The sequence below is a fragment of the Heteronotia binoei genome, chromosome 5, assembly GCF_032191835.1.
Source record: "Heteronotia binoei isolate CCM8104 ecotype False Entrance Well chromosome 5, APGP_CSIRO_Hbin_v1, whole genome shotgun sequence".
Taxonomy (NCBI): Eukaryota; Metazoa; Chordata; class Lepidosauria; order Squamata; family Gekkonidae; genus Heteronotia; species Heteronotia binoei.
The window spans coordinates 118029130-118053923 of NC_083227.1; the positions used below are offsets into that span (position 1 = coordinate 118029130).

Consider the following 24794-nt stretch of genomic DNA (forward strand, 5'->3'; position numbering starts at 1 on the left):
TCGTTGAAGTAGAATAATGGAAAAGATCATCAAGAACACGGACATGGGATTTATTCTTAACAAAAGGAAGGGTGAATATTTTAAAATAAACCCTTTGAGGTATAGAGTCAAACACAGTTACTGTGAGTGAAAGCACAGCTGAAACAATTGCTACAGCTGAGAAGCCAAGAGACACCCGAACAGTCATGAAGTCATTCAGATACACTCACTGGCATTTCTTACAATAACTCAAAGAATGCTCTCAGCAACAATGGGAGTGGAGCATTTTAGAACTAAAAAGAGCAGAGACAGGCTGCTCAAGGAATAAGCATTTATTTTAGGAAGAAAGAGGGAAAATAGCTGCTGATGAAGTCAAAAATATCAGAGTACTGCTTTTATAAATAGAAAGAGAGAGACAGTCCAAGAAAGATGTTTTGAATATTACTGGTGAGTCTACAAGTCAGGTCAGGAGGTCATGCTAAATATATGAATGTACAAATGAATCTACCCCCCCCCCCCCACAAGCTTAGTTTCATGCTTCTTTCTCTAGCTCTTCCCCTTACTTTTCAAACTCTATCACCTTGAGCTGGATTTGGACAAATGATAGTGTCTAATTACAAGACTTCTCCAACAGTAAAAGTTGCCTAACTTGTCTTGTGTCTGGGGAAAATCTCCATTAGCATAATGTTGCTAGGTTATTCCAGTGAGTATATTAGCTCCATACTACAAAGACTTTGAAAATGCCCTTTACTATTAATGAACATTCTTTGCATTACAAGACATTCAGAAAAAGTCTAGATATCAGAACACCACCATATATACACCCACACACACACACATATATATATACACATTGTAAACATACGGCAACCTTAAATAGCACCATGAAATCTTTCTTGGCAGACAGTTCATACATAAGCATTGTTACATCTTGCACAGTTCTTCTGATTACCTGATAAAGAAGAACAATTAATACCACTGATTTTTCTAAATAATCACTATTCATGCCTTGCAGTAGCCGTAAACATGCTTCTTGGGAAGAACCTAACTAACATTACAGAGATGTCATTCATAACCTAGAAGACAGCAGGAACAATCTTCTCAATACTGAATGTAGCAATATCTGTGACTGCCATCATATGCTGGGAAATTAGCACCTCAACGCACTGTATGACTGTGGCTGGCACATATCCCACCTGTTCTCCCAAATAGTTCCAGCAACATATGTACATCAACTTAAGTCTTCATAGCTCTGCTGCACAAAGGGACAGGAACAACTTTAAGAGACTGGATTGTTTAAACCAACTTATAATACATTTAGACAAACTCTTGTTAGGGAAGTTACATTATTTGCTGGTATTATAGACGGAGAAAGCAGAGAAGGGTGGATTAAGAGCATAAGCATTATAGTATTGAAGAAAAGGCAAAACTTCTATTTTGTTCACACAAAGAAAAATTAAATGAAGGCTCTTTCTAGTGAATGTTGCCATGCAATGACCACTCACTTCCGTTTCCATTCATTTTTGCTCTACATACCAGTTTAGACAACAAAGGGTGCTGCAGCTCAAGACTAGAGTACCTCTTTTGGGCCAGCACACTATTAAGGGGGAGGAGGAATGAGGGAGATGGGTGCAAGTAAGCTAAAACCTAGCTTTTCACAAGCTCCTTAATACCCTTATTTTTCAAAGCATGCCTTCCCATAATTTTAGATTACTACCATTCTAGCAATGAAGCACCAAGGTCACTGACTTCTTTTTTTGTAACTGCTTAGCAAAAACAGAATGTTCGGCATCTGTCTCAGCTTTCATGTTATACACCCTCAAAATATACACAATATTTGTTCTCTATCCAGGCATCATAATTTCAAAAGGTCCACGAGGCCTTCAGGATCTGGCATTATCAGTTTCTTTAATAAACCCTAGCTACATTATAGTCTGAACAAGCTGGGAACTAGTTCAAGATGCTCCTGTACTTTAGAGTACTGTTTCCGATTCTTTCTTCTGGTCAAAAAAGCCTTCTCAATGAGCATAGAGAAATGTCATTCATAACCTCTGTCTCACAACACCGCTGACTAGCACACAGCTGTTGCTGCAATTCATGTTGTTAGTTAATCAGGCTCAGTCAGCTCAATGTGCTAGGTGAACAAGCAAGACATTCTCCCCTCGAATAAAAATCTGGTTTATGTGTCGTGTGAATACTTGCTGGTAATCCACTCTGGGCCTCCGCTTTTTCCGCGACCGACCTCTTGTGCCGCTTGCACTTGTCCCCTCTGTATGCAAGATTCTGCCAGGCAGATCAACCTCCTTCCCAAAGGCTTGAGGCAAGCTAGAGCTCCGTGCCCGCTCTCTGCTTGAATGCTTCTTTGCTTCACAGTGTTCTTCTGATCTTCCACGAGCAGACCTAGCCTTCTTCCCACGTGTCCTAGGATCACATGAAAGGCCTGGTAGATCTGCAGCCATCTTTGAGTCAGTTCCTTTCTTAGCCACAGATTCCTGCAGTCTAAGTCTGTCGAACAACTGCAGAGAAACATTCAAAAAGAGGGGCACAGGAGGAGAAAATATGGTTACTCTGCATTATAAAATGATCCGCAAAAGTGCAAAAATCCAGCATAAAAAGGACATAATATACAACAGTTACATTATTAGTACTTATTATAGACTAATCAGCCATAGATTGAGTGCTCTGTGTAAGAAAGATGACTTATTTTGAGGCCAGAGAGTTCTCTGTTTCTTATTTATATATTCATTCCTAGTTTATCTATAATAAATGTACTTTGTTGCTATTGTTCTGGCCCAGGGGCTAAAACAATTTATACTGAAAGCCTTCAGAGGCAGCTATTGTGTCACTCATATGGATTTTACAGTAACCAGCAAATTGCAGGAATTAATAAATATCACATTGTACTGCTATAACACCAAATAAATCTAATGATTATTTGTAAGTGTTGTAAAATATTTGTTATTAAAAGGTCTGCTATATGTTTACACCTGCATAACAAGCCCTGGTCTGGAAATACTGCTCCCTAGAGGAAAGTGATTTTTATGGCAAGGGCGGCTGAGAGCTTGACTGGCAACAGGCAGGAGAAGGACACATGGGCTCCGGGAGGGAGGGAGAGAAAGATGAGAGATAAAAAGAAGGAGCTGAAGAATTTTTATCTTGAGGAAGTAGAGAATTTCTGAAGAAGTTCCAGAAGACTTCTGGACAGTGAAAAGGGCAGCTGGCAGAAGAGTGGCCATCTTCTGGTGCAGGCCTTTTGTTCCGCAATGCTGAAAAGCTTTCTCCTATGGCTGCGAGGAAAAGTGGTTTCACAGAGGTTGTGAAGGACTTCACCAAAGGTCCAACAAGACCAGATTGCAATTTTTGAGTTAAAGCCCAGAGACTACAGAGTTGGTTTTTATACCCCATTTTTCTTTACCAGAAGGAGTCTCAAAGCTGTTTACAATCACCTTCTCTTCTTCCTCTCAATAGACACCCTGTGAGGTAGGTGAGGCTGAGAGAGTTCTGGGAGAGCAGTGACTGGCCCAGGGTCACCCAACAGGCTTCATGAAGAGGAGTGGATAATCAAACCCAGTGCTACAGATTAGAGTCCTATTAACCACTACACCACACTGGCTCTCTACCTTCTCTATTCACCCTGACTTTGGGACTGCTCAGTAAATTTTATTACTCACACTGTTTTGCATAAAACTTCCCGTTCTAATTAAACCCCTACCTTTAAATGAAAGCTGTTTTAAGTGCTCTTCAGGGGATTTTTTTTTGTTTTGGTGTTTTTTTGTATTTTGTGTATGTGCATGCCTGGAAGTCATGGCTGACTTCTGGCAACCTCCAATGGGGCTGGGAGGCAAGGACATTCAGAGAGATGGTTTGCTGCCTGCCTCTGTATCCCAGCTCTGGTATTCCTTGGAAGTCTCCCATCCAAATACTAGCCAGGGCTGACCTTCCTTGGCTTCCAAGATCTGATGAGACTGGGCTTGCCTGGGCTATCCAGGTCAAGGCAAGAGCTCTTCAGGTTTTAAATGGGTCAACTACAATTCTGTGACTACTAAGGGTTACATAATGAATTGCAATAACTAGGGATGAATTCACATATGTAACCATGTCATCATTATGTAGCAACTGACTCAAGTAAGAAGGCCACCACAAGTCAAAAACTTGGATCCCATAGTGCATTTCCAACAACAAGAAGATATTGTAAGCAGGGAGGGGGATGATTTCCATCAGTCTCCTCCCTCCACTGCATCAACAGATCTAGTGTCAGATGAGCTCACTGTGCATTGCTTACAGATTAATAAATCATAACATATTTTGGGTTTTCCAAAGTAGAATGCATTACTTCTAAGCGTAAATACAGATTTATAGGATTTCAAAAGCAGCTGGGGGGAGGGGTATCAGATATACAAACCAGTAAATCATAAATGGGATCAACCTTCAGTCTTTCCTTTCCCCTTGAACACTGAGAAGACCGTCTATTTTTCAAAAGAACACATTTATTCATGAATAGGATCCTCCTTCAGCTTATTTTTATTTTAAAATTATTGTTTTAAAATTGTTTTTATTTAAATTTAATAATTTATATTATTTAATTGTTTTAATTATTTAAATTTAACAGTTGTATAACTACTCTAGAGCAGGAGTGTCAAACATGCAGCCTGAATCCAGCTCCTGAGCAACTTCTTTCTCCTGCTTCCTTTTCCAGGGCTGCTCCTGTAGTCACACAGCAGCTTGCTTTTCCCCCAGCTCCCTCAGTGGCTCTGCTCTCCTGCCTCCTTCCCCCTCCCTTCCTTGCTCTCTCTCTCTCTGTCTGTCTCTCACACACAGCTTCTACTTCCTTCTCCAGGGCTCCTCTTCCTCTTTTGGGGAGGAAAGGAGGGGGAGGAAAGAGAGAAAGAAAAAACAAAGTTGGAGTCCCATGGCAGCTTTAAGACCAACAACATTTTATTCCAGGTATAAGCTTTTGTGTTCAAACACACTTCTTTTTCAGCGGGAGGGTGGGTGGGAGAATTCTCCTGAAAAGCACAATGTACAATGAGGAAATTATTTTAGCTTATTCTGAAAAGTTGTTTTTTTTTTTAAAAAAAAATTTGGGATTTCTGTTTTCCTATCAGGGTTTATTTTTTTTCAAAAAGATTCTGATTAGGAATTAGAACACTCCTCCTGGACTGAATCCTCCTGGATGGAACTGAGACCTAGGTTTCCTGTCTCATTACCAACACTGGTATCTCCATGTCTACTACCCCTCTTCATATCACACCTATTCCAATTAAGCCTGCTATTGTCATTCACCTACTATTGCCATTTGATATTTGAAATCACCATTTTTAAGTTTATATCTCCAGTACCTCATTACATTTTATGGCATGCGTGGTCTGGCCTTCCAAAAATGACATGTCAGATTCGACTCTTGTAACAAATGAGATCAATACCTCTACTCTAGAAATTGGTGGGTTATGTATACCTTGGTAGTGACATAGGTTCTAACCAATACTCCCGCTAAGATGTGGAGTCTTGTGAGCAAAAATTCTACTTTGTGAGCTACTGGCATTAAAGTTGTGAGCTACTGCATAAATTAGTTTGCTGGGGCCATTTTTCCTGAGCTAAGACAAAAATGTGTAAGCAGGAAGCTAAAAAACTGCGAGCTAGCTCACACTAACTCAGCTTGGTTCTAACCAATTCACTCAGCTTGGTTCTAACCAATTCACCATCTACTTGTTTTAATTCATACTACTGAAAAACTTGCTGGACAATTTTTTGCAGAGCCAACCCCAGGTTACAGAAATGTGTTACTGCTCTGCAGACAATCAAATCACTTCAAAAATGTTGTTTGTGTCTCATCTGAGCAGGATACTAATAGTCAATTATCTTTCAACTGAAAACGTGGCTAGAAGTATATTGATTGAGGCACCACAAGGAAAGAACACCACAAATACTATCCAGCTGGGTGGGCAGAAAACTGGTTTCTATATCCTGGGTGGACAGCTAGCCATCTGAGAGAAAGCCTAGCCTTCCCCCCCCCCCCCCAAGTGCTAGGAGTCTTTGGATTAAAATAGCTGAAGAGGCTATGCCGAGTACAAGACAGACTGAAACATTCAGAGATATTTCCAATTCCTAAAAAAAATAATAAAGAGAATCCTATCATTGCCTCAGAAAGCAAATACATTAGATCTATTTTCACTGCACTATCCAATATTGTTAAAGTTCACCAGCACTACACTTTGTAATACATAATTAATGTATAACCTATTTGACCTATTTGAAATCACCCGTTGTTGCTGAAATCAGCAGAGGTTTTGTTATTTATGGAACTTTTTGAACTATATGTGCCGACGGGTTTAAATAAACAATGGACTTGAACCAGCCAACTAACAAGCCAGAGAATAGCTACTTACTCTGGTGAGGGTCAACTGTGGTTCGACGTAGAAAGCTCTGCCCAATACAGGTTTCCTGTATGTCTCATCCACATCTGTCAAGGCCTGGGGCAAAAAAAATAGATGAGTAGCAGAACGACTTGAGACTTATATATTATGACTTGAGACTTATATATTACACTTGTAGCACATCCAGAAACCAGAGCAGGGTAACAATAGAGGAACCAGACACTGTTTATTACACAGCTCAAAATCACACATTTGCTTCAGTGGTTTGATTCCTGTTCTTTCTCTCAGAGTAGTAACAAAAGTGCAGAGAGAACAAGTTCCTATCCTGATTCAGGAATACGTTATCTTAAGGGAGAGTTACTGGGGCACGAGCCCCTAGGATGTTTTTCCCAGTCTTTACAAGGTTGCCTCAATCTGTTGCACAACGGGTGCCTTTCTCTGACTGAGAAAAAGTGAGAGGAGAAAATTTAAAAAACCCTGTTCCTGTGGTTCTGCTAAGAATTGGGTCCACACATGCCTGGTGAATTTTTAAAAATGCTGACAGCTCCATAGGGAGAACCCACATACTGCATAGTCAGGCTGTCAGCATCAGCTTATCAGACAGCATAAAAAGAGCAGTGGTCTCAGCTTCAACTTTCTGTTGGTCACACAACCTCAGGAAATGCACAACCCTTTGTTCATAAGGTTTATCCCCTTTCCAGTACTGAGTTCTGCACGCTACTTCAAAGCCTTTGGAAGGTTTCAATACTGCTCTATTTGAGCTTCACTTAATGGCCAGGATTTGGACAAGTTCTTCTGATTTTCGTGTCATGCATTTATCAGGAAAGGTTATTCCTCAAACACACATTATGGGGGCGGGGAGAATTCATAAAAGCTCAGCTCACCTCTAACCTAAATCACGTCTTACAATCTATAAAACAAAGGCAAGTTTGCTACTATATGGAAACTGCAGCAGATGTTTCTAAAATAAGTGAGAAAAATCAATTTAATATCTATTACTTGAAAAGGTTATTTTAATTGGCAACAGCACTGCTTTTGTACTTGCAAAAAGAAGTTATGTATAAGAGTATAGAACAGAGAATTCAAAATGAATAGAAATTCAATCTTAAGGCAAAAACAGATATTTTAAGAGGCAGCACTATTAAGAGATATGAAATGAGTGAAATACTTTTTAAAACAAGATTTTACTCAAAATATACAATATGAAAATTTTATATAGAATCATAGAGTTGGAAGGGACCTCCAGGGTCATCTAGTCCAACCCCCTGCACAATACAGGAAACTCACAAATACCTCCCCCCTTATAAACTTTATACCATACCATACCAAACCTTTAATGGCATAATAGTAAACTTTATATTCAAAGTAAATTATAAATGATGCACTTTATGTTGATACTTCTGTAGTAAACCTAAACTTGTTTTACTGAATTAAGTATTCCATATATTCAAATTTCACCCCAATTTCTGTGTTTCTTCCCTCCCCCATGCAAAAAAATTATCCCCCATTGTTTAATTTTACATCTCAACACACTACAGAAATTACAAATATATATTCAACAAAAAAGAAATGGAAATGATCTAACTGAAGTAAATTGATAACACTCCTAATTAAGTTGTACAGATAGGCTGCATAAATGTCTGAGCTGCTGTGCCCAGATTGTTCCTCCACATCATATGAAGGCTTTACATTGGTAGCTGTAAAATCATAGAAAAGAATGGTCATTACCATATTCCAGAACTTGTCAAATGCAACCAAGAATCCAGTACATACACCACGAAGACCTTTGAAAGTTCGGATATGGACATTGACTTTAACACCATCTCGGACACAGCGGTGAAGTTCTCCAAGTGGACTGCCCTCATGAACTAGAACAAAAATGAATCACCATGTCCGGTTACTGAATAAAAATTACAGAATAAATTATCACACAGAATAAAATCAATTACAAAAGGCTGAACTCATACAGTTACTGTGAAAACTGTCTTGAATGCAACTCCCTAATTTATACAGTGAACTACTATTGCCACAAAGGTACAGTGTACTTCACTAAACTAGCCGTATTACAAGATACAGCACCAGTCGTCAACATACAGAAAATGTAACAGACAGCCAAACACATGGAACTCCAGCATAAAAAACAGCAGTCTACAAGAAACATGACCACCTTATCCACATAACCTGCTTACTTGGTGCATTTGCTACCTTTTGGAAATTTACATTCTTTACACCAAGTCTAAACCTTGTGTTATATGGGCAAAAACAAACACATCCTTAAAAACAACAGCACAAGTCATTTACCATAAGAACTAATGTTTGAAAGAAATTCCCATTTTAAGATTCAATTTCAACCCAATTGTTCTTGTCCATCCTTCTGGAGCAACAGAAAACAACTCCACACCATCCTCTACATGACAGCCCTTCGAGTACTTAAAGATGGTGATCATGTCACCTCTCAGTTGCCTCCTCACAGGCCAGTCTGAGAAGACAATACTGACTTTGATGGACCCAGGGTCTGATTCAGTTGAAGGCAGCTTCATATCTTAAATATACCCAGCTCCTTCAACCTTTCCTCGTAGGACTTGGTCTCCAGACCATCTTTGTTGCCCTCCTTTGGACACCTTCCAGCTTTTGTCTATATCCTTCTTTAATTGTGTTGCCCAAAACAGATCACTATACTCTAGATGAGGTCTTACCAGAGAAGAGTGAAGCGATACCATCACTTTGCACGATCTGGATACTACACTTCTGTTGATACAGCCCAAAACTGCATTGGCCTTTTTAGCTGCCACATCACACTTCCAACTCATATTCAGTGTAAGGTCCACTAAGACCCCTAGATCCTTTTGCGCATACTACTGCTAAGACAAGTCTCCCCTATCTTATAATTATGCATTGGATTTTTTCCTACCTAAATGCAAAACTTTACACTTATCCCTGTTAAAATTCATTTTATTTGGTTAAGCCCAGTCTTCCAGACTGTCAAGAGCATCCTTTATCCTAACTCTTATCTTCTACTGTATTTGCTGCCCCTCTCAATTTAGTATCATCTGCAAATTTAATAAACATTCCCTCTGTTCTTTCATCCAAATCATTTATAAACATATTAAACAAAACAGGTCAAATCTGGTCAAATGCACTAGCTATGTTAGCACTACTAACATCAGTACCTTCGAATATTGGGTCTAACATACTTATAGCAGTGTGAACCTGCTGAGCAAAATTATTTTGAGACAGTGCTTTAAAATTATTTCAGTTATTCTGAGAGAGATAATTATTTTATTTAAAAAAGACCCCCTTCCTTTAGTCCTTGAGTGAAATGCTTCATAAAAAGTTTTTGTTTCATAAAATCCTTCAATAGCTAGAAATCACTGAAATGTTCTTCTCCCTGTATGAGACCCATAAAATATCCTGTTCCTTTGGGTATGAATTTGTTCTGCACAGCATCTGTTCAGAATAAGTACTCAGCTGCTTGAAGGAATAAAGGTTCCCCACAGTGAAAGAATAGTTCCTTCTAATTGTAATAAACATCCATTATTGAAAAAGTAAGGATAATACTCAATAATATAAGTTTCTAATATATCCATCAACCAACATTTTGGCGAGGGGGTGGCCACAGTTGAGTGGTAAAACACAGTTTGTGTGGAGGACCACCCTCCACCCAAGAATTCATTCCAATGTTTCAGTTATTGTGACTGCTTTCTCTCCCTGGGCAGGAGCCAGGCTGCAGAATGATAGTTGAGAGAAGGGTTGGAGATAGTAGCCATTGAAATTCCAGCACTGAGCATTCAAACTCGCATAGTTACACCCATGGTTTACTATCCCATCTCCTGCTAGTGAGTCACATTCAGAGCCATAAAGCTGGGAAGAATGTGATAGAAGGTAAACTTTTTCTTTGGTACAGGAAGGCTATCCCAAGGTGGGAGGCAGAGAAAGAGAGGTTATAAAAACTATGGGCACATGGGAGAGGGGTTTGGGGCAGCTTTCTGGATTTGCACAAACCACAATGGACAAAGCTTTTACCTAGGGACTCCATTTTGTCCACAATGGAGAGGAATCCCAACTGGGAGATCTACGATGATAAATTCCAAGTAAACCTTGTCCTAAAATTCGACATTAGAGACCCAGTTTTGTGTAGTGGTTAATTGCGTGGACTCTTATTTGGGACAACTGGGTTTGATTCCCCACTTCTCCACTTGCACCGGCTGGAAAGGCCTTAGGTCAGCCATAGTTATCGCAGAGGTTGTCCTTGAAAGGGCAGCTGCTGTGAAAGCCCTCTCAGCCTCACCCACCTCACAGGGTGTCTATTGTGGGGGGAGAAGATATAGGAGATTGCAAGCCGCTCTGAGTCTCTGATTCAGAGAGAAGGGCAGGGTATAAATCTGCAGTTCTTCTTCTTAGGTAGTACAGACAAAGAAGACTGTGTTTTCACCTTTTCTTTGTCCCCTTGCTAAGCCCAAATTGCTTGAATGGAACATGTGCATTCTTATTTGTTTATTAAACCTTATTATATTTTAAATCCAATTCAATCCAAATACCTTTACTGGCATAGATTATATTTTAAATGCTCCAAGTCTGATTTCTGGAAAACCACCACGTCTATTAGGTCTTGCTACTGGAGAGGCCCAAAAGAGAAGCTCTTCATCCCTGGAGCATAATAGCTCTAAAGTGCAAAGTTGTGATAGATTACCTCTGCGCTTGCTTGTAGAAGGTTATAACTGGAACCCCAGAGGTTCTTCTTACCCACAGGGGTCCAAAGAGAAGGAAAAGGCTTTTGCAAGCCTATTTCTTCATTGCTAGCATTCAGAAGGTTCAAGTTTCAATTTCTGACATTTTTAGATTAAAAGGGATTATATGCAGAGCTCTTTCACACACCTGTCACCAGAAAAGTCATCACCTGGAAACACAACCAATACTGGGTCAGCTGGATCAACTATCTGACTTGGTATATAAGGCAACTTCCTATATTCATTCCAGAACCCATAACAAGTAGCCAACTTCCATTACTACAGACTGGACAAATACTGTCAATTCATTGTCTATTATTTGATCATGGTCACATACTGTAAAACATTACACAACATTATAAAGGAGGCAACATACTTTTAAATTTCATTGTGATTTAATGTGTTAGCAATAAGGGAGAACGGCTTGTCCCATAGCCCTACAGCTGTCAGGGTTAGAACGAACACCAGAACAAAACTTCTCACAGTAGCCACCTATTATAACTGGAAATAGCCACCTATTATAACTGGCAGGGTTAGAACGAACACCAGAACAAAACTTCTCACAGTAGCCACCTATTATAACTGGAAATATTCCAAACATGAAAAATTGGTCCACCGCCTATTTAGCACAAGTGACTTTAAAAAAAAAAAGTTGCTGCTATTTTGTTTCACTTAAATTTAATTTTTAAAGTTGGATGGTATTCTAGGAAGGAAAAAAACCTGTTGAGTGAATCATCTGCATTTATAGAAACTTATTTATGATAATATATTACAGTTTTAAAGTCATTAATTTCATTTTCTCAATAACAGTCAGGCCTTTTTTATGTAATTAGCCTAAGTATCAAATCTGTTGAACATTAAAAAAAAAGTATTTGAGGAATTTTAACAGGCAGTACTTCAACTAATCCTTGACCGGTCAATTCACCAAATCTTTTCTGACCAGTCAATTGGCCAGCTCTATTACTACCATCATCACCACATCTAATTCCAACTTGGCCCCAGGGTTTAGATCAAAAACAATCTATAAAGTAAGGGCCATATATAGATGGGGAGGTGTTTCTGCAGGGGAGTTCAAAACCTAGCAACATTTTTTTTACAAAATTACATGGGGGTTACTGGTGGAAAATAGTCAAGACCTGAAATGACCAGTGATGAAGTGTGTGGACCCTTATCTGGAAGAACTGGATTTGATTCCCCACTCCTCCACTTGCAGCTGCTGGAATGGCCTTGGGTCAGCCATAGCTCTGGCAGAGGTTGTCCTTGAAAGGGCAGCTGCTGTGAGAGCCCTCTCAGCCCCACCCACCTCACAGGGTGTCTGTTGTGGGGGGAGAAGATATAGGAGATTGTAAGCCGCTCTGAGTCTCTGATTCAGGGAGAAGGGCGGGGTATAAATCTGCAATTCTTCTTCTTCTCAAAGCAGAAAGTGCCAATGTAGGATTACAGCTGAACATCAAGAAAATAAAAGTAATGACTACTTGAGAATTACTCAACTTTAAGGCTGATAATGAAGCAACAGAAATTGTTCAATATTTTCGATTCCTTGGCTCCATCACCAATCAGAGAGGAGATTGCATTCAAAAAATCAGAAGGGGATTGAAACTGGGACAGGCAGCCATGAAGAAACTACAAAAGATCCTTAAGTGCAAGGATGTGTCACAAGATTAAGACAATCGTACTGTATTCTCCCTTACTATGTGTGGATGTAAAAACTGGGCAATGAAGAAAGCTGAAAGAAAGTTGATTCATTTGAAAGATGGTGTTGGAGGAGAGTTTTACAGATATCATGGGCTGCCAAAAAGACAAATAAACGGGTTCTTGATCAAATCAAGCCGAAGTTCTCTCTAGAAGCTAAAATGACTAAGGCTACAGTACTTTGGTCACATGAGAAGGCAACACTCACTGGAAACGACAATAATGCTAGGAAAAGTTGAAGGCAGTAGAAAAAGAGGAAGGCTCAACATGAGATGGATTGACTCAGTCAAGGAAGCCATGGTCCTCAGTTTGCAAGACCTGAGCAAGCTGTTGATTATAGGATGTTTTGGAGGTCATTAATTCATAGGGTCACCGTAAGTCGGAATTGTCTTGATAGAACTTAACGTAGAGACATGGGGGTCATCCCTCAATCATAAAACCAGTGTCTGAACAAAGAAAGGGAAGGAAGCAGGAAAGTGGGAGAGAAAAAGGGATGAGAGGTAAAGCTGAGGACTGGAGGCTAGGACCAGAAAAAAGTAGACAGGTAGGTGGAAAGAAAGACAGAGGTAAAAGAGAGAGGCTCTGGAGGCTGAAGAGAATTTTTTTAAAAACAAACAAACAAACGAAAACCATAATGCGGAATGGATCCAAAGAAATCAGATCTCCTGTGCAAGTCCTCTTGTAAGCTTACAATTGTAACCCTATTTTGTACCAAAGATTGAACCTGCTTCTGTGCAAACCTGCTCCTGTTACCTATGTTGCACAATTTGCATTTAGAAAAATCCTACACACTAAGATGCCATGAAACAGCTCATTTATTGAAAGGTTTTAATAATCCTGAGGGCTCTACTTGTTTTATAGAAGAAAACCAAACCTGAGGGCCTTTCATGATTCTTCTGCCAATGAATAGCCCCCTCCCCCAAAATGTTATTAATCTCATCACTTCATCATGGCCTTCAGCTTTAGCTCTATCTGAACCACATAATAAATAAATAAATAAATAGTAACCAGAGAGACATACTTCTACACTCTAATGGTTATTTATTCATTCAGTCCTTTTCAAAGAAAAGTGGGCTAAATTATTGGAAATAAATAAATTTAACTGGGGGTTCAAAACTATACTAAATGCATCTCTGTGGAAATCTCATTCTGCAAACATAAAAAACTATTATGCTAAGCTCTGCAGGTAACTATTATGTTCCTGTGGTTTTAGGCACTACAGACTTTTCATCAATCATTCGTGAAGCCTATGGGGATATAATTTAGTACTCAATAGTCATGAAATGTATTTTTAGTGTAAAACACATGCTTAATACCCAGATTCTAAAGGATTATTAAAAGTCTACCTAGGGGGTTGTCACTGTACAAGAGAAATATTTCCAATACATAATCACCATCTTAGTAACCAACTGGCATAATTTATGAAGGAAGAGATTCCATAGAAGTATGGCTGTCCGTCTTTATGTTTTACCTAGCATTCTTGCAGTGCAATTTTAAACAGAGCTGTGCTATTCTAAACTCACTGGACTTGCTAAATTTCAATGCACTCAGAGGGGTGGAACTCTGCACTGGTAATCATGGAATCTTTTCAGTGAGCTCTCTGGAAAGACAAAGAAAGTAAATGTAGACAGATTGTGGCATCAGTAAATAGAAAAGAGTAAGAGTCCAGTAGCACCTTAAAAGATTAACAAAATTTGTGGCAGGGTATGAGCTTTTGTGGGTCACTGATCATTTCTTCAGATGAGTAAATAGACTTTGTGTGTGGTTCTGGGTTTTTCTTGACAAAGCCTTGTTTTAATTAAATTTAGTTGCTGTTCTTAACCTATAACTTTTCGTTCTCTCTCATTTTACTTTTACTCTTCATTGTGTTAAATCAACGATTTTCCTACTGATTTTAAAGCCTGGTTTCAGTCTAAACTTCAGTGCTGTTATATGCTACTTTTCTTTTATCTTTCAGACGCGTTTCTAAAAACTATGTTATATATTACTGACCACTGAAGAATGTCTACAAGACTGAAATATGTATGGTTTTGCATTGGTCATTTGGTATTTACCATCAACTTGGTATGAGGGATTTATAATAGCTTATGTAAAATTGATTCCTGATTAATTTTAATACAGCCTGATATTCAGACCCTCTGTTTTTAACAATATTATTGTGTCCACTAAAGATATTTCTTTTGATACAAATTTTATATACTGTAGCTCAGCCTTTGAGGCATTCTCAACTTTTCTTTTATTGCTGTGATTTTAGTGCAAAGCACCTTAAAATCACAGCAAATCACAGAGAGACAGTTTGGTGTAGTGGTTAAGTGTGTGGACTCTTATCTGGAAGAACTGGGTTTGATTCCCCACTCCTCTACTTGCACCTGCTGGAATGGCCTTGGGTTAGCCATAGCTATCACAGGAGTTGTCCTTGAAAGGGCAGCTGCAGTCAGAGTCCTCTCAGCCCCACCAACCTCACAGGGTGTCTGTTGTGGGGAGAGAAGATATAGGAGATTGCAAGCCACTTTGAGTCTCTGATTCAGGGGGAAAGGTGGGGTATAAATCTGCAGTCGTCTTCTTCTTAAAATGCTCTGAAGGGTGCACAAACACAAATACAATCATATATAACTCCCCCCCCCCAGATGACTTATGGCAACCATGTAAGGTTTTTGAGGCAAGAGACATTCAAAGGTGGTTTGCCATTGCCTGCCTCCCCATGAAGAACCTGGTATTTCTTGGAGGTCTAATCCAAATACTAGCCAGGACCAACCTTGCTTAGCTTCCAAGATGTGACAAGATCAGGCTAGCTTGGGCTATCCAGGGCAGGGCATATGCTTCCTGAAAATTACAAAATCTTAAGCAGTTAAAAAAATTAATTACAAAGCTGACACTTAGAATGTATAATACATTACTACAAATTTTGCAGATGTAACAGATTAAGAGAATACTTCTCTGTTACAGCCATTGCTATGGAGAAGAGGTAAAAAATTAGAGCTCGGACACATGTTACAGTTACTATATAGATACAACCAAGCCTCACTGGGCCCGTCATCATTTCCCAGACCATAATGTATGGAAGCACTTACTGCTTAGTTCTCCTACTGCAAATCTCCATTCCATATTCTCTGAGATCCCTGGAAGGGCACACATTCTTGCAACATAATGAGTAAGCTCCATATAACAAAGACTTCTAAACATCATGGGCCATGTGAGAATCATTTACCACAGGGAGGTCGGTTCTGGAGTAATCCCTTGGCAATCTGTGCACTCTGGCCATTAAGCAAAAACCAGGAAAATGGAAGAGACAGCAACCTCTATGTTTTTAATTTACTAATAGTGGACCCACTAGAATTCTGATGTACAGGTAGTACTCTGATTTGCTTCTGAAATATAGATGTGTCAGGGTTGTCTACTCCTGCCCTAAAAAGTTTGTGCAGCATTGACTCTTTCATAATACTGGGGGGGAGACTGTAATGAGCAGATTAAAGCAAAAAAGGCAGAATTTAAGATCTCCCTCTATGTACATTATATACCATTATCACTCTAAGAGTTTACGAAATTTTTAAAGCAGGTTTTATTGAAGTTTATGAACTCAGTAATGCTTCAGGTTACAAAATCAATTAATCCAAATCAGACTCTCTTTATTTATAGTTACAAAGGATCAGAAAGAGTTCTTACAAGAGCTCTGTCATCATCTATTCAATATTCAGAGATTAAGGAGACTCAACCAGTCTAGGGTTGCCAAGTCCAATTTAAGAAATATCTGGGGACTTTGGGGGTGGAGCCAGGAGACATTAGGGGTGGAGCCAAGATCAAGGCTGTGACAATCATCATTGAACTCCAAAGGGAGTTCTGGCCATCACATTGAAAGGGACAGCACACTTTTTCAATGCCTTCCTTCCATAGGAAATAATGAAGGATAGGGGCACCTTCTTTTGGGGCTCATAGAATTGGACCCCCTGGTCCAATCGTTTTGAAACTTGGAGGGTATTTTGGGGAGAGACACTAGATGCTGTACCGAAAATTTGGTATCTCTACCTCAAAAAACAGCCCCCCCCCCAGAACCCCAGATACCCACAGATCAAATCTCCATTATTTTCTATGGGAATAAATCTCCACAGGGAATAATAGAGTTCTCAGCAGACATTTCCCCCCTCCCCCCGCTTTCTGACGACCCTGAAGTGGGGGGGAGGGCCTCCAAACCGGGGGATCCCCTGCCCCACCTGGGGATTGGCAACCCTAAACCAGTCTAAACAGTTTTGTTTTTTTTAACCAAGGTAAATCTAGTCATCAAGACATATTGGTAGAGCAATATTAAATACTATCTTTAGAAAGTAGATATTTTCCTGCAAGCATTAAAATATTCCACCATATTATCTTTTTGTACTTAATCAAAGAACAACATAAACAGAGCAGAACATAGAGACAACATCCGTTAACTAGCATTACTAGATCTAGGAATATCAATCAGTTTAGCAGACTGTAAAATAAATAAAGTGAAAGTCAGTGGTCTATAGCAGATTGCTATAACAGAAACTCGCATTAACACTCCAGGTAAAAACAGTTAACATGTTGAATAAATTGCTGAACTTTGGTAGCTGCATGAGTCAAATTACAATAAAAAGTCAAGGCCTGTTCAGAGCAATGCCAATACAGAGTACATGATCAATACTGGTGCCTGTTTATCTATGTGTTTGGTTTCTTCATTAGTTGGACATAAAGGCAATAACCAGAAAAAGTTGGACGTAAAGGCAACACAAAAACTTTTAGCCAAAAGTAATGAAATAATAATTCTAAGTCAGGTAAACATATGAGGAGTTTTATGTTTCAGCGGCAGCCAGGCCATATTCCAAGTCAGACTTGAAAAAAAAACTCAAAAGAAGGAAGTATGGAATTTAATAGGAGCTCTGTGACGCAGAGTGGTAAGCTGCAGTACTGCAGTCCAAGCTCTGCTCATAACCTGAGTTCGATTGCGGAAGAAGCTGAGTTCAGGTAACTGGCTCAAGGCTGATTCAGCCTTCCATCCTTCCGAGATCGGTAAAATGAGTACCAGCTTGCTGGGGGTAAAGTGTAGATAATTGGAAAAGGCAATGGCAAACCACCCCATAAAAAGTCTGCCATGAAAAAGTCGTGATGCGACATCACCCCAGAGTCAGAAACAACTGATGCTTTACTTTTTGTGGAATTTAATGTTTAAAGGGGGGCTGGTGGTGTCAACCGGATTTTGGGGCCATACCCCTTTTTTCCAGATACCAATTACCAGGCAGAGACATGTGGTTCAGAGAAAACCGCTTTAATTTTCACTTTTGCAAAAGTGGAGAGGAAGACCAGGTAACAAGGCTGTCTCCCTCTGGCTAATTTTGGCCAAGCCCATGCCCTTTATAGGGCCCCGACGTCATAAAATCCCTCCCTCACTTTGTGGCTAACAGCCAATCGACGCAGAGTTTCCAGTCTAGCTCATCCCCGTCCGCTTTTGGGCTATGACCGTGTTAGGTACAAACATCCTGTAACCATATAAGGCAAAAGATACAGACATCCTCTCAGCAACATTTTCCATTGTCTTATAACAATCTAGATGAATACAAGGCTCTAACCTTAAACTTTATCTTTATGGCTAAATAATTGGTTATTTCATACTTCACTCAATACTATAGTTCTATAATGGTTTGCCTTACTTAGAAAATATTTCTACAAAGCAAGGGGGGGGGGGTGAATCTATAACTAACTGCCTGTTCAAGCTGCAGTAGGAAGTAGCTTGGCCGCAAACCACACTGAAAGATGCAGAAAGTTAGTTTCAGAAAGAAAGCACTCATAGATTCAACTGTCAGGACAAAAAGGTGGGGGCCATTCTTGGATTTTTGTCCTACCTGGCTAATTAAGTACTGACCTTATGCTCTATTCAACTAGTTATGCTAAGTATTAATTGCTTACTATAATATCTTATAATTTGCTCTGTCTAAAATAATCTACAAAGCCAAAAGAAACTTTTCTCTATGTGAACTAAAGGGTTGTTGTTTGAGGAAGCAGGGAGGGGGAGTGAGTTTAACTAACTGGTTGTTTAAAACTTCAGCAGCTGCAGATTGTGATAGGAAATGGGTTAACCGCAAACCGTCCAGTATCAGTGTAGAGCACCTGGAGCCTCAACTGTCGAAGAGAGGGTGGGGGCTTTCTGGGTCTTGTACTGGGCGTTCCTGGTTAACTACTTGCTTATCTTTTACTTATGCTAAATATTGATTAAGCCTTTTGTTTCATAGCAAGCCTTTAAGCATATAAAATGCTTCTCATGTTATTCCTGATCAGAAAGGGCTAGAATCTATAAGGGAACGGTGAGGGGGACTGGATCTGATATCAGCAGGTTTTAATAAGTCAAACTCTAATATGTTGTTGACAAGCCTGCAAGAGGAAGTAGCTCACCACAAAGCCACAGCAGGATGCTAGCATTCAAAAAATAGCCCAACTGTCAGACAGATGTACTGTGTACTGTGTCGGGGGAAAGTGTGGGAGGGAGACTTCTTTTTGCCTCATCTGTGTTTTATATAGATGAACATAATTGAATAAATGAACATTCCCATCAACATTATTAATTTCCTAACAGTGGTGAGCATGTATACTGTTACACTATATACTGATCCATTTGAAACTATTTTGATTCCAGCAACAAAACCATGCATGTATTTGCTGGGCAATACTGGGAATGTATATTATCCTTTTTAGTTTTACACACCATTCCCACCCAAAAAGTCTTCCACCAGTAGTGACTAACAGGGATTCTTCAAAAGGTCTCAACAATAGGTCTTTCCAAACATGCTGAGTGAGATCCTTTAGCCAGAACCTCTTCTTGTCCCATTTTATTCCCCTTATTTTGCATGTATTTACTTATGCTTCTTCTTTGGAGCATGTAATAATGAAAATATGTTGTCTTTTGTGTGGTATTGAGGATACTGTATCATACATAATTATAAATTATTACAAAGTTAATTTATAAACTATTAATGACATGAATATCACCAGTTATTATCACACCCTCCAGAAAAATAGTTACTTTTGAATATTCAGGACTGAACTGGGAACTCAGGCACAAAAACTATGTTCTATTACTGACCTCTGACCCATTTTCTTAATCATCAATTATTTTTCATACAAACATACAATTATGAGGACATTATGCATTCTAAATATGATGCATTAATCCTAGAACAATCCACATATATTTTATATTTCTTTTATTTCTATCCCTCCTCTTTCCCAAAGAACCCAATCTGTTACAATAAAAAGTGAGAGTAATACACGGACAATAAAATTTAAAACACATGAAGCAGAATTAAAAACAAACTAAAAATACTGATAAGTCTTGAGACCAAACTGGCTGATCATCAAAGTTGCCGGGGGGGGGGGGGCTTTCTCATATTCTCAGGAAGGTCAGACAATACCAGTAGTGCCAAAGAAAAAGCCTTAGTCCAGGCAGCAAAGGTCAAAGTCAGCTTTTGAAACTACCTCCCATTCTGCACATTCAATTCAACAACCCTTAAGGGAACCCTCCTATTATTTAGTAGTAAACCTATTACAGGCCTTATTCCCAAACTATGGCCCTTTAGGCATGCACAGATTTTCAGTGAACTTGAGTCACTCTGACTTGACTTTGAATGCCGTGCTCACATTTTGCACCTTGTCTTCTTCTCTAGATCTTCCCCTAGGAATGGCAGAATATGTACTCTGCATGTCTTCGAGGGAAAGCAGTCAATTAATTTTAGTGTGTGTATCTGATGGCTGGGCTTTCACAAAAACAATAGGAGTCGCTGCATCAGGTGGGATGGGAACTTCCAAACTACGATCACAGAGCAAGAGACCGGAAGCCCGTTATGCGAGTCTCACTTTCCAACCTATGATCCCCTGCGCCTCTGAGTTGAGCCTTTACAGACAACCAGCCTGCATGCAACCTATCTGCCATCCCCCAAGTGTGAGCCCAGCCACAGGCTAGTCAGTATGCAAAGTTGTATTGCATTCTCTGCCCATGCTTCATTTCTCCACAGTTGAAAGTTTAGTGCTAAACTCATACTGATAGACCCCAAAAGGTAACGGTAGTCCCCTGTGCAAGCACCAGTCGTTTCTGATTCTGGGTGATAGTCCCAACACAAGTTTTTTTAAAAAAAATTAGAGGATGGGAAAACTAACAGTACTAGAGCTTCTGCACCACTGAAGGGCAGAGGATGGAAGAAAAGTACATGCAGTTGCAACCATAGTCGCCAACCACACTCAGCCAGGCAAGTTTTGGTGGTCCCAGGATGCCTGGCTTCTACCTACATGGCTGTTTGTGCTTTGGTCTTCAGCCTAGTTATTATAGTTCCCAGGAGCTCCTGGGAGTGTACCTGGGAGTGCACCTCAGGACTGCTCGTCTGGTCTGCTGGTTGCTGAAGGGGGAGGTTGGCGGAAGGTATAGAGTGGGAGGAACAACTGACCTGAATGTGGGCAGTGGAGTGGGCACACAATAAAGAGGGCAGGGTAGAAAAATCCAAGGGAATGTGTCTGCTTGCGAATTACTTAGGCTTGGAAGCAAAGCGAGGGGGAAAATCACTACAAAGCGACTTTCAGAAAAGCTGGGGAAACCATGCACTGAAAGCTAACCAGGAGCTGAAGCAATGAAAATCAATGCAGAAGTTTTAAAAACCCAACAGACATGCAAGGCAAATGCGGGGGAGGGGGGGATGCAGAATGTGATGGAGAGGCACTATGAAATTGAGGGGAACCACCAATGCATAAAAGGCCACAATCTCTGATGCTCCCCAGTGCCCTCAGTCATAGCTCATACCTGTCCCTTCCCAGGCCCCTGGACAATTCTCTCACTATCCATCCTAAAACAGGAATCCAGTGGCACTTTAACAGAATTAATGTGTCCCTGGGTTCCTGCATTATTTGATTGCTGTGGACTAACATGGCTACCCATCTGGAATTACTCGCCATCTGTTACTCATCTGAGACTCAGAGATCACAAACTAAATAAATGTCCACATGGCTAAAACTGAAACACAATACTCTTGTTTCAATCATCTCATTACAAGTATTTCAGTCTCTTTTCTTCATACACTTCTCTTTCGTGCTTTTCCACCTTGAACCTCAATCAACACACTTATTTCTGTTCTCTTTATGAAGCTCTTTGGACAAAAAGTTATACCATTTGTCTGCATCTATTCTCTGGACTGTGATTGTAAGCCACTTTGAGACTCTTAACGCAGAGAAAAGCAGGGTTCAAAAACCTATCATCCTTTTGCTATCCAGGCCTTCACACTTGTTTCCTCTCTCCTCAGCTTCCCTTTTTTCACCAGACCCTCTATTATTTTCTCTAACAGGGCTAGCCCTACCTCTAGGCAAACTTGGTGATTGTCTAGAGCGCCACTCTTCTGGGGGAGGCAAACTGGGCGCCCACGGTATGATTTGGTGACGTTATCAGCGCAGGGAAGGAGTGCCAGAAGTTAACTTTGCCTAGGGTGCCAGACAGTCTAGGGCTGGCCCTGCTCTCTATGCAATGCAATAGGCTTGCCTTTTCTAACATCGTTTGCCTTTCCTGCATCCCATGCACTCTCTCTCTCTCACTCACTTCCCCATCCTTGATTAAAACATCTTATTATTACAACCACCTTTGGCCTACTATGTGGGGAAAATTAGGTTATAAATGCTTCAATACACAAACTTGAGAGTCCTTGGACTGCAAGAAGATCAAATCAGTCAGTCCTAAGGGAAATCAACCCTGTTACCTGGAAGGTCAGATAAAAAGTCCCCTGTGCAAGCACCAGTCGTTTTTGACTCTGGGGTGACGTTTGCCATTGTCTTTCCCAGTCATCTACACTTTTCCCCCAGCAAGCTGGGTACTCATTTTACCGACCATGCTGAAGCTCAAATACCTGGCCACCAAATGAGAAGGAAACATTCACTGGAAAGCACCCTGATGCTAGGAAAGACAGAAAGCAAAAGAAGGGAATGGCAAAAGATGAGATGGCTGGACAGCATTACAGATATAACTAACATGAATTTGAGCAGGCATTGGAGGATGGTGGAAGACAGGAGGGCCTGGCTTGACTTAGTCCATGGGGTTGCAAAGACTCAGACTGGACTATGCGACAAAACAACAACAAAACACGAACAACAGAACACATTTTTTTTCCACCCATAAACTACAGAGCATTGACTCTTTGGGTAAGACATGCTCTCACTGCATGCATTAGAACAGTGAGCATTGCATTTACTCGACAAAGCAAACAGACACTAAATGCAAAAGAGAAAAAGCCCTCTGTGTGGTGATGCATGAAGAAACTGGCATATCCTGCTGCTTGCAAGTGAGATATGCAAAAAAAAAAAAAAAATGCCCAGTATGTGCACATTACATAGGCACAGTTATGGCCCCCTACAACATGTACAGACAATGCTCGGGTAGGTCAAAACCCACAAGGCACGCCGCAGTACGCTAGATGGACGTATCTGCTAACCCGGTAACACGTGAAATGCCTCAAGCGCAGAACTTGCTTTCACCGCCAGGGCTCTAGAGGGCCAAATACGAACGAATACCAAGAGAGCTGTCACTTAAGGTGGGAAGAGTGCCTCCAATCCCACTGTAACGCTTCAGACATCCAGTGCACAAAAGGCTTTCCAGGCAGCCATAAGCCCGACCCCTGTACTCAATATAAAGTACCACCCCCGCCCGCCGCTTACGGGGCATCCTGGTGAGGACGTTGCGCGGCGCCCTCCTGCCCCGCGGTCTGACCTTCTCAGCCGCCTCTCGCCCGGGCTCCCTTGCTACCATGAGGCTGCGGAGGCGCTCGATGCGCTCCGGGTCGGCGGGAGGACGGCCAGGTCGGCTCCGGTTACGAGTCCCAGAAGGGCGGCTGCTGCGGGCCGAGGCCCCCCGCTGGCGGCCGGGGCCGCGAAGCAGGCCGCGCTGGAAGCTCTCATACTCGGCCAGGTTGTTAAAGCAGGGCGCGGCCGGGTACGGCAGAGGCGTGCGCTCCGAGTACAGCGCCAGCAACGGGTCGAAGTGCGGTGAGCTCACGTCCAGGCGGTCGGGGCTAGGCGATTGCTCCGAGCTGCTCCGGCCACCCGAGCGGCGGCGCCGCCGCCTCGGCCCAGCCTCTGCCTCCTCCATCGCTGCCGCTCTTGCCCTGGCCTTGCTGGGAGGGGTAAGAGCGGGCCGCAGCTCCCGCGCTCGCCGCTAAGGGCCGCCCCAGCCCCGCGATAGCATAGTCACAGCAGGCTCTTGCTCGCCCAAGATTGGAGGGATAAAGCCGGTTGGGAGTTGGTTCCGCAAAGACTCTCTGCGCCTTATGCTGCTTTGGAAATGCTGCCTGGAGTTACTTAATCTGTCACCGATGCTCCCCAGACCCATTACATTTATTTTCACGACTGCCACTGCAGAATTTTTGCCTTTTCATTGCTCGATTGCAAGCTAAAATAACGAATAGATCCCACTTGGTCACACACCCCCCCCCCCCATAGGAAACGCAGTTGATATTTCTACCCGTCTGAGACCTGCATTAACCAGAGCCGACATCGGATTTTAAATGACCTACTGGTTAGTGCTTTCTCGCCGGCCAGATACTACAAGAAAATGGCCAGAGAGATTAAAAGGCACATTTTGTTATTCGTGAAGGACATCACAGCACAGATTAAAAATATTTTTCCATAAAGATATTTCAGCACCTTGCGTGAATATGACAGGGTATTCCTAAATTTTTTACACCCAAGTTGGTTCAAAAGCAAAATTCAAAACTCAGAGCACAATATACACAGTACCTTTTAAATAAAAGGCATTGTGCGAATTATGTTCTTGGTTTTGAAATTGTATGCAGGTAAATGATACCTATCCAAAGTTGCGTAGTATGCTCCAACATGTTAATTCTAGAAGCTATTGTGGTTCCATTCTTGTGGCAACCATTCTCTCTATGTCAAGGGTCCCCAACCTTTTTGAGCCTGTGGGCACTTTTGGAATACTGACATAGCATGGTGGGCAAAGCCACAAAATGGCTGTCACAAAACAGCTACCTGGGAAGGC

General features: G+C 41.1%; 1 protein-coding gene across 2 annotated transcripts; it reads right to left on the reverse strand.

Moving 5' to 3' along the window:
- Window positions 1-709: 709 nt before the first annotated feature.
- LSM11 (LSM11, U7 small nuclear RNA associated) lies at window positions 710-23926 on the reverse strand. Of its 2 annotated transcripts, XM_060240237.1 has the most exons (5): window positions 23459-23926; window positions 8082-8221; window positions 6366-6449; window positions 2060-2495; window positions 710-2028 (listed from the first exon to the last, which is right to left on the reverse strand). In XM_060240237.1, the coding sequence occupies exons 1-4, from the start codon at window positions 23886-23888 to the stop codon at window positions 2106-2108; spliced, it is 1044 nt and encodes a 347-aa protein (XP_060096220.1). In that variant the 5' UTR covers window positions 23889-23926; the 3' UTR covers window positions 710-2028; window positions 2060-2105. The 2 variants fall into 2 exon arrangements, with proteins under 2 accessions (XP_060096220.1, XP_060096219.1); XM_060240236.1 differs by having other exon boundaries at window positions 710-2495.
- Between the last annotated feature and the right edge of the window lie 868 nt (window positions 23927-24794).

What these genes read in the sequence shown, in the direction of transcription:
- LSM11 (XM_060240237.1), bottom strand. Translation starts at nt 23,888, where the DNA reads ATGGAGGAGGCAGAGGCTGGGCCGAGGCGGCGGCGCCGCCGCTCGGGT. An exon ending in CGTCCTCACCAGGATGCCCC is followed by an intron (nt 8,222 to 23,458) that starts GTAAGCGGCGGG and finishes TTTTTGTTCTAG; the next exon opens with TTCATGAGGGCAGTCCACTT. An exon ending in TTGACAAGTTCTGGAATATG is followed by an intron (nt 6,450 to 8,081) that starts GTAATGACCATT and finishes TTTTTGCCCCAG; the next exon opens with GCCTTGACAGATGTGGATGA.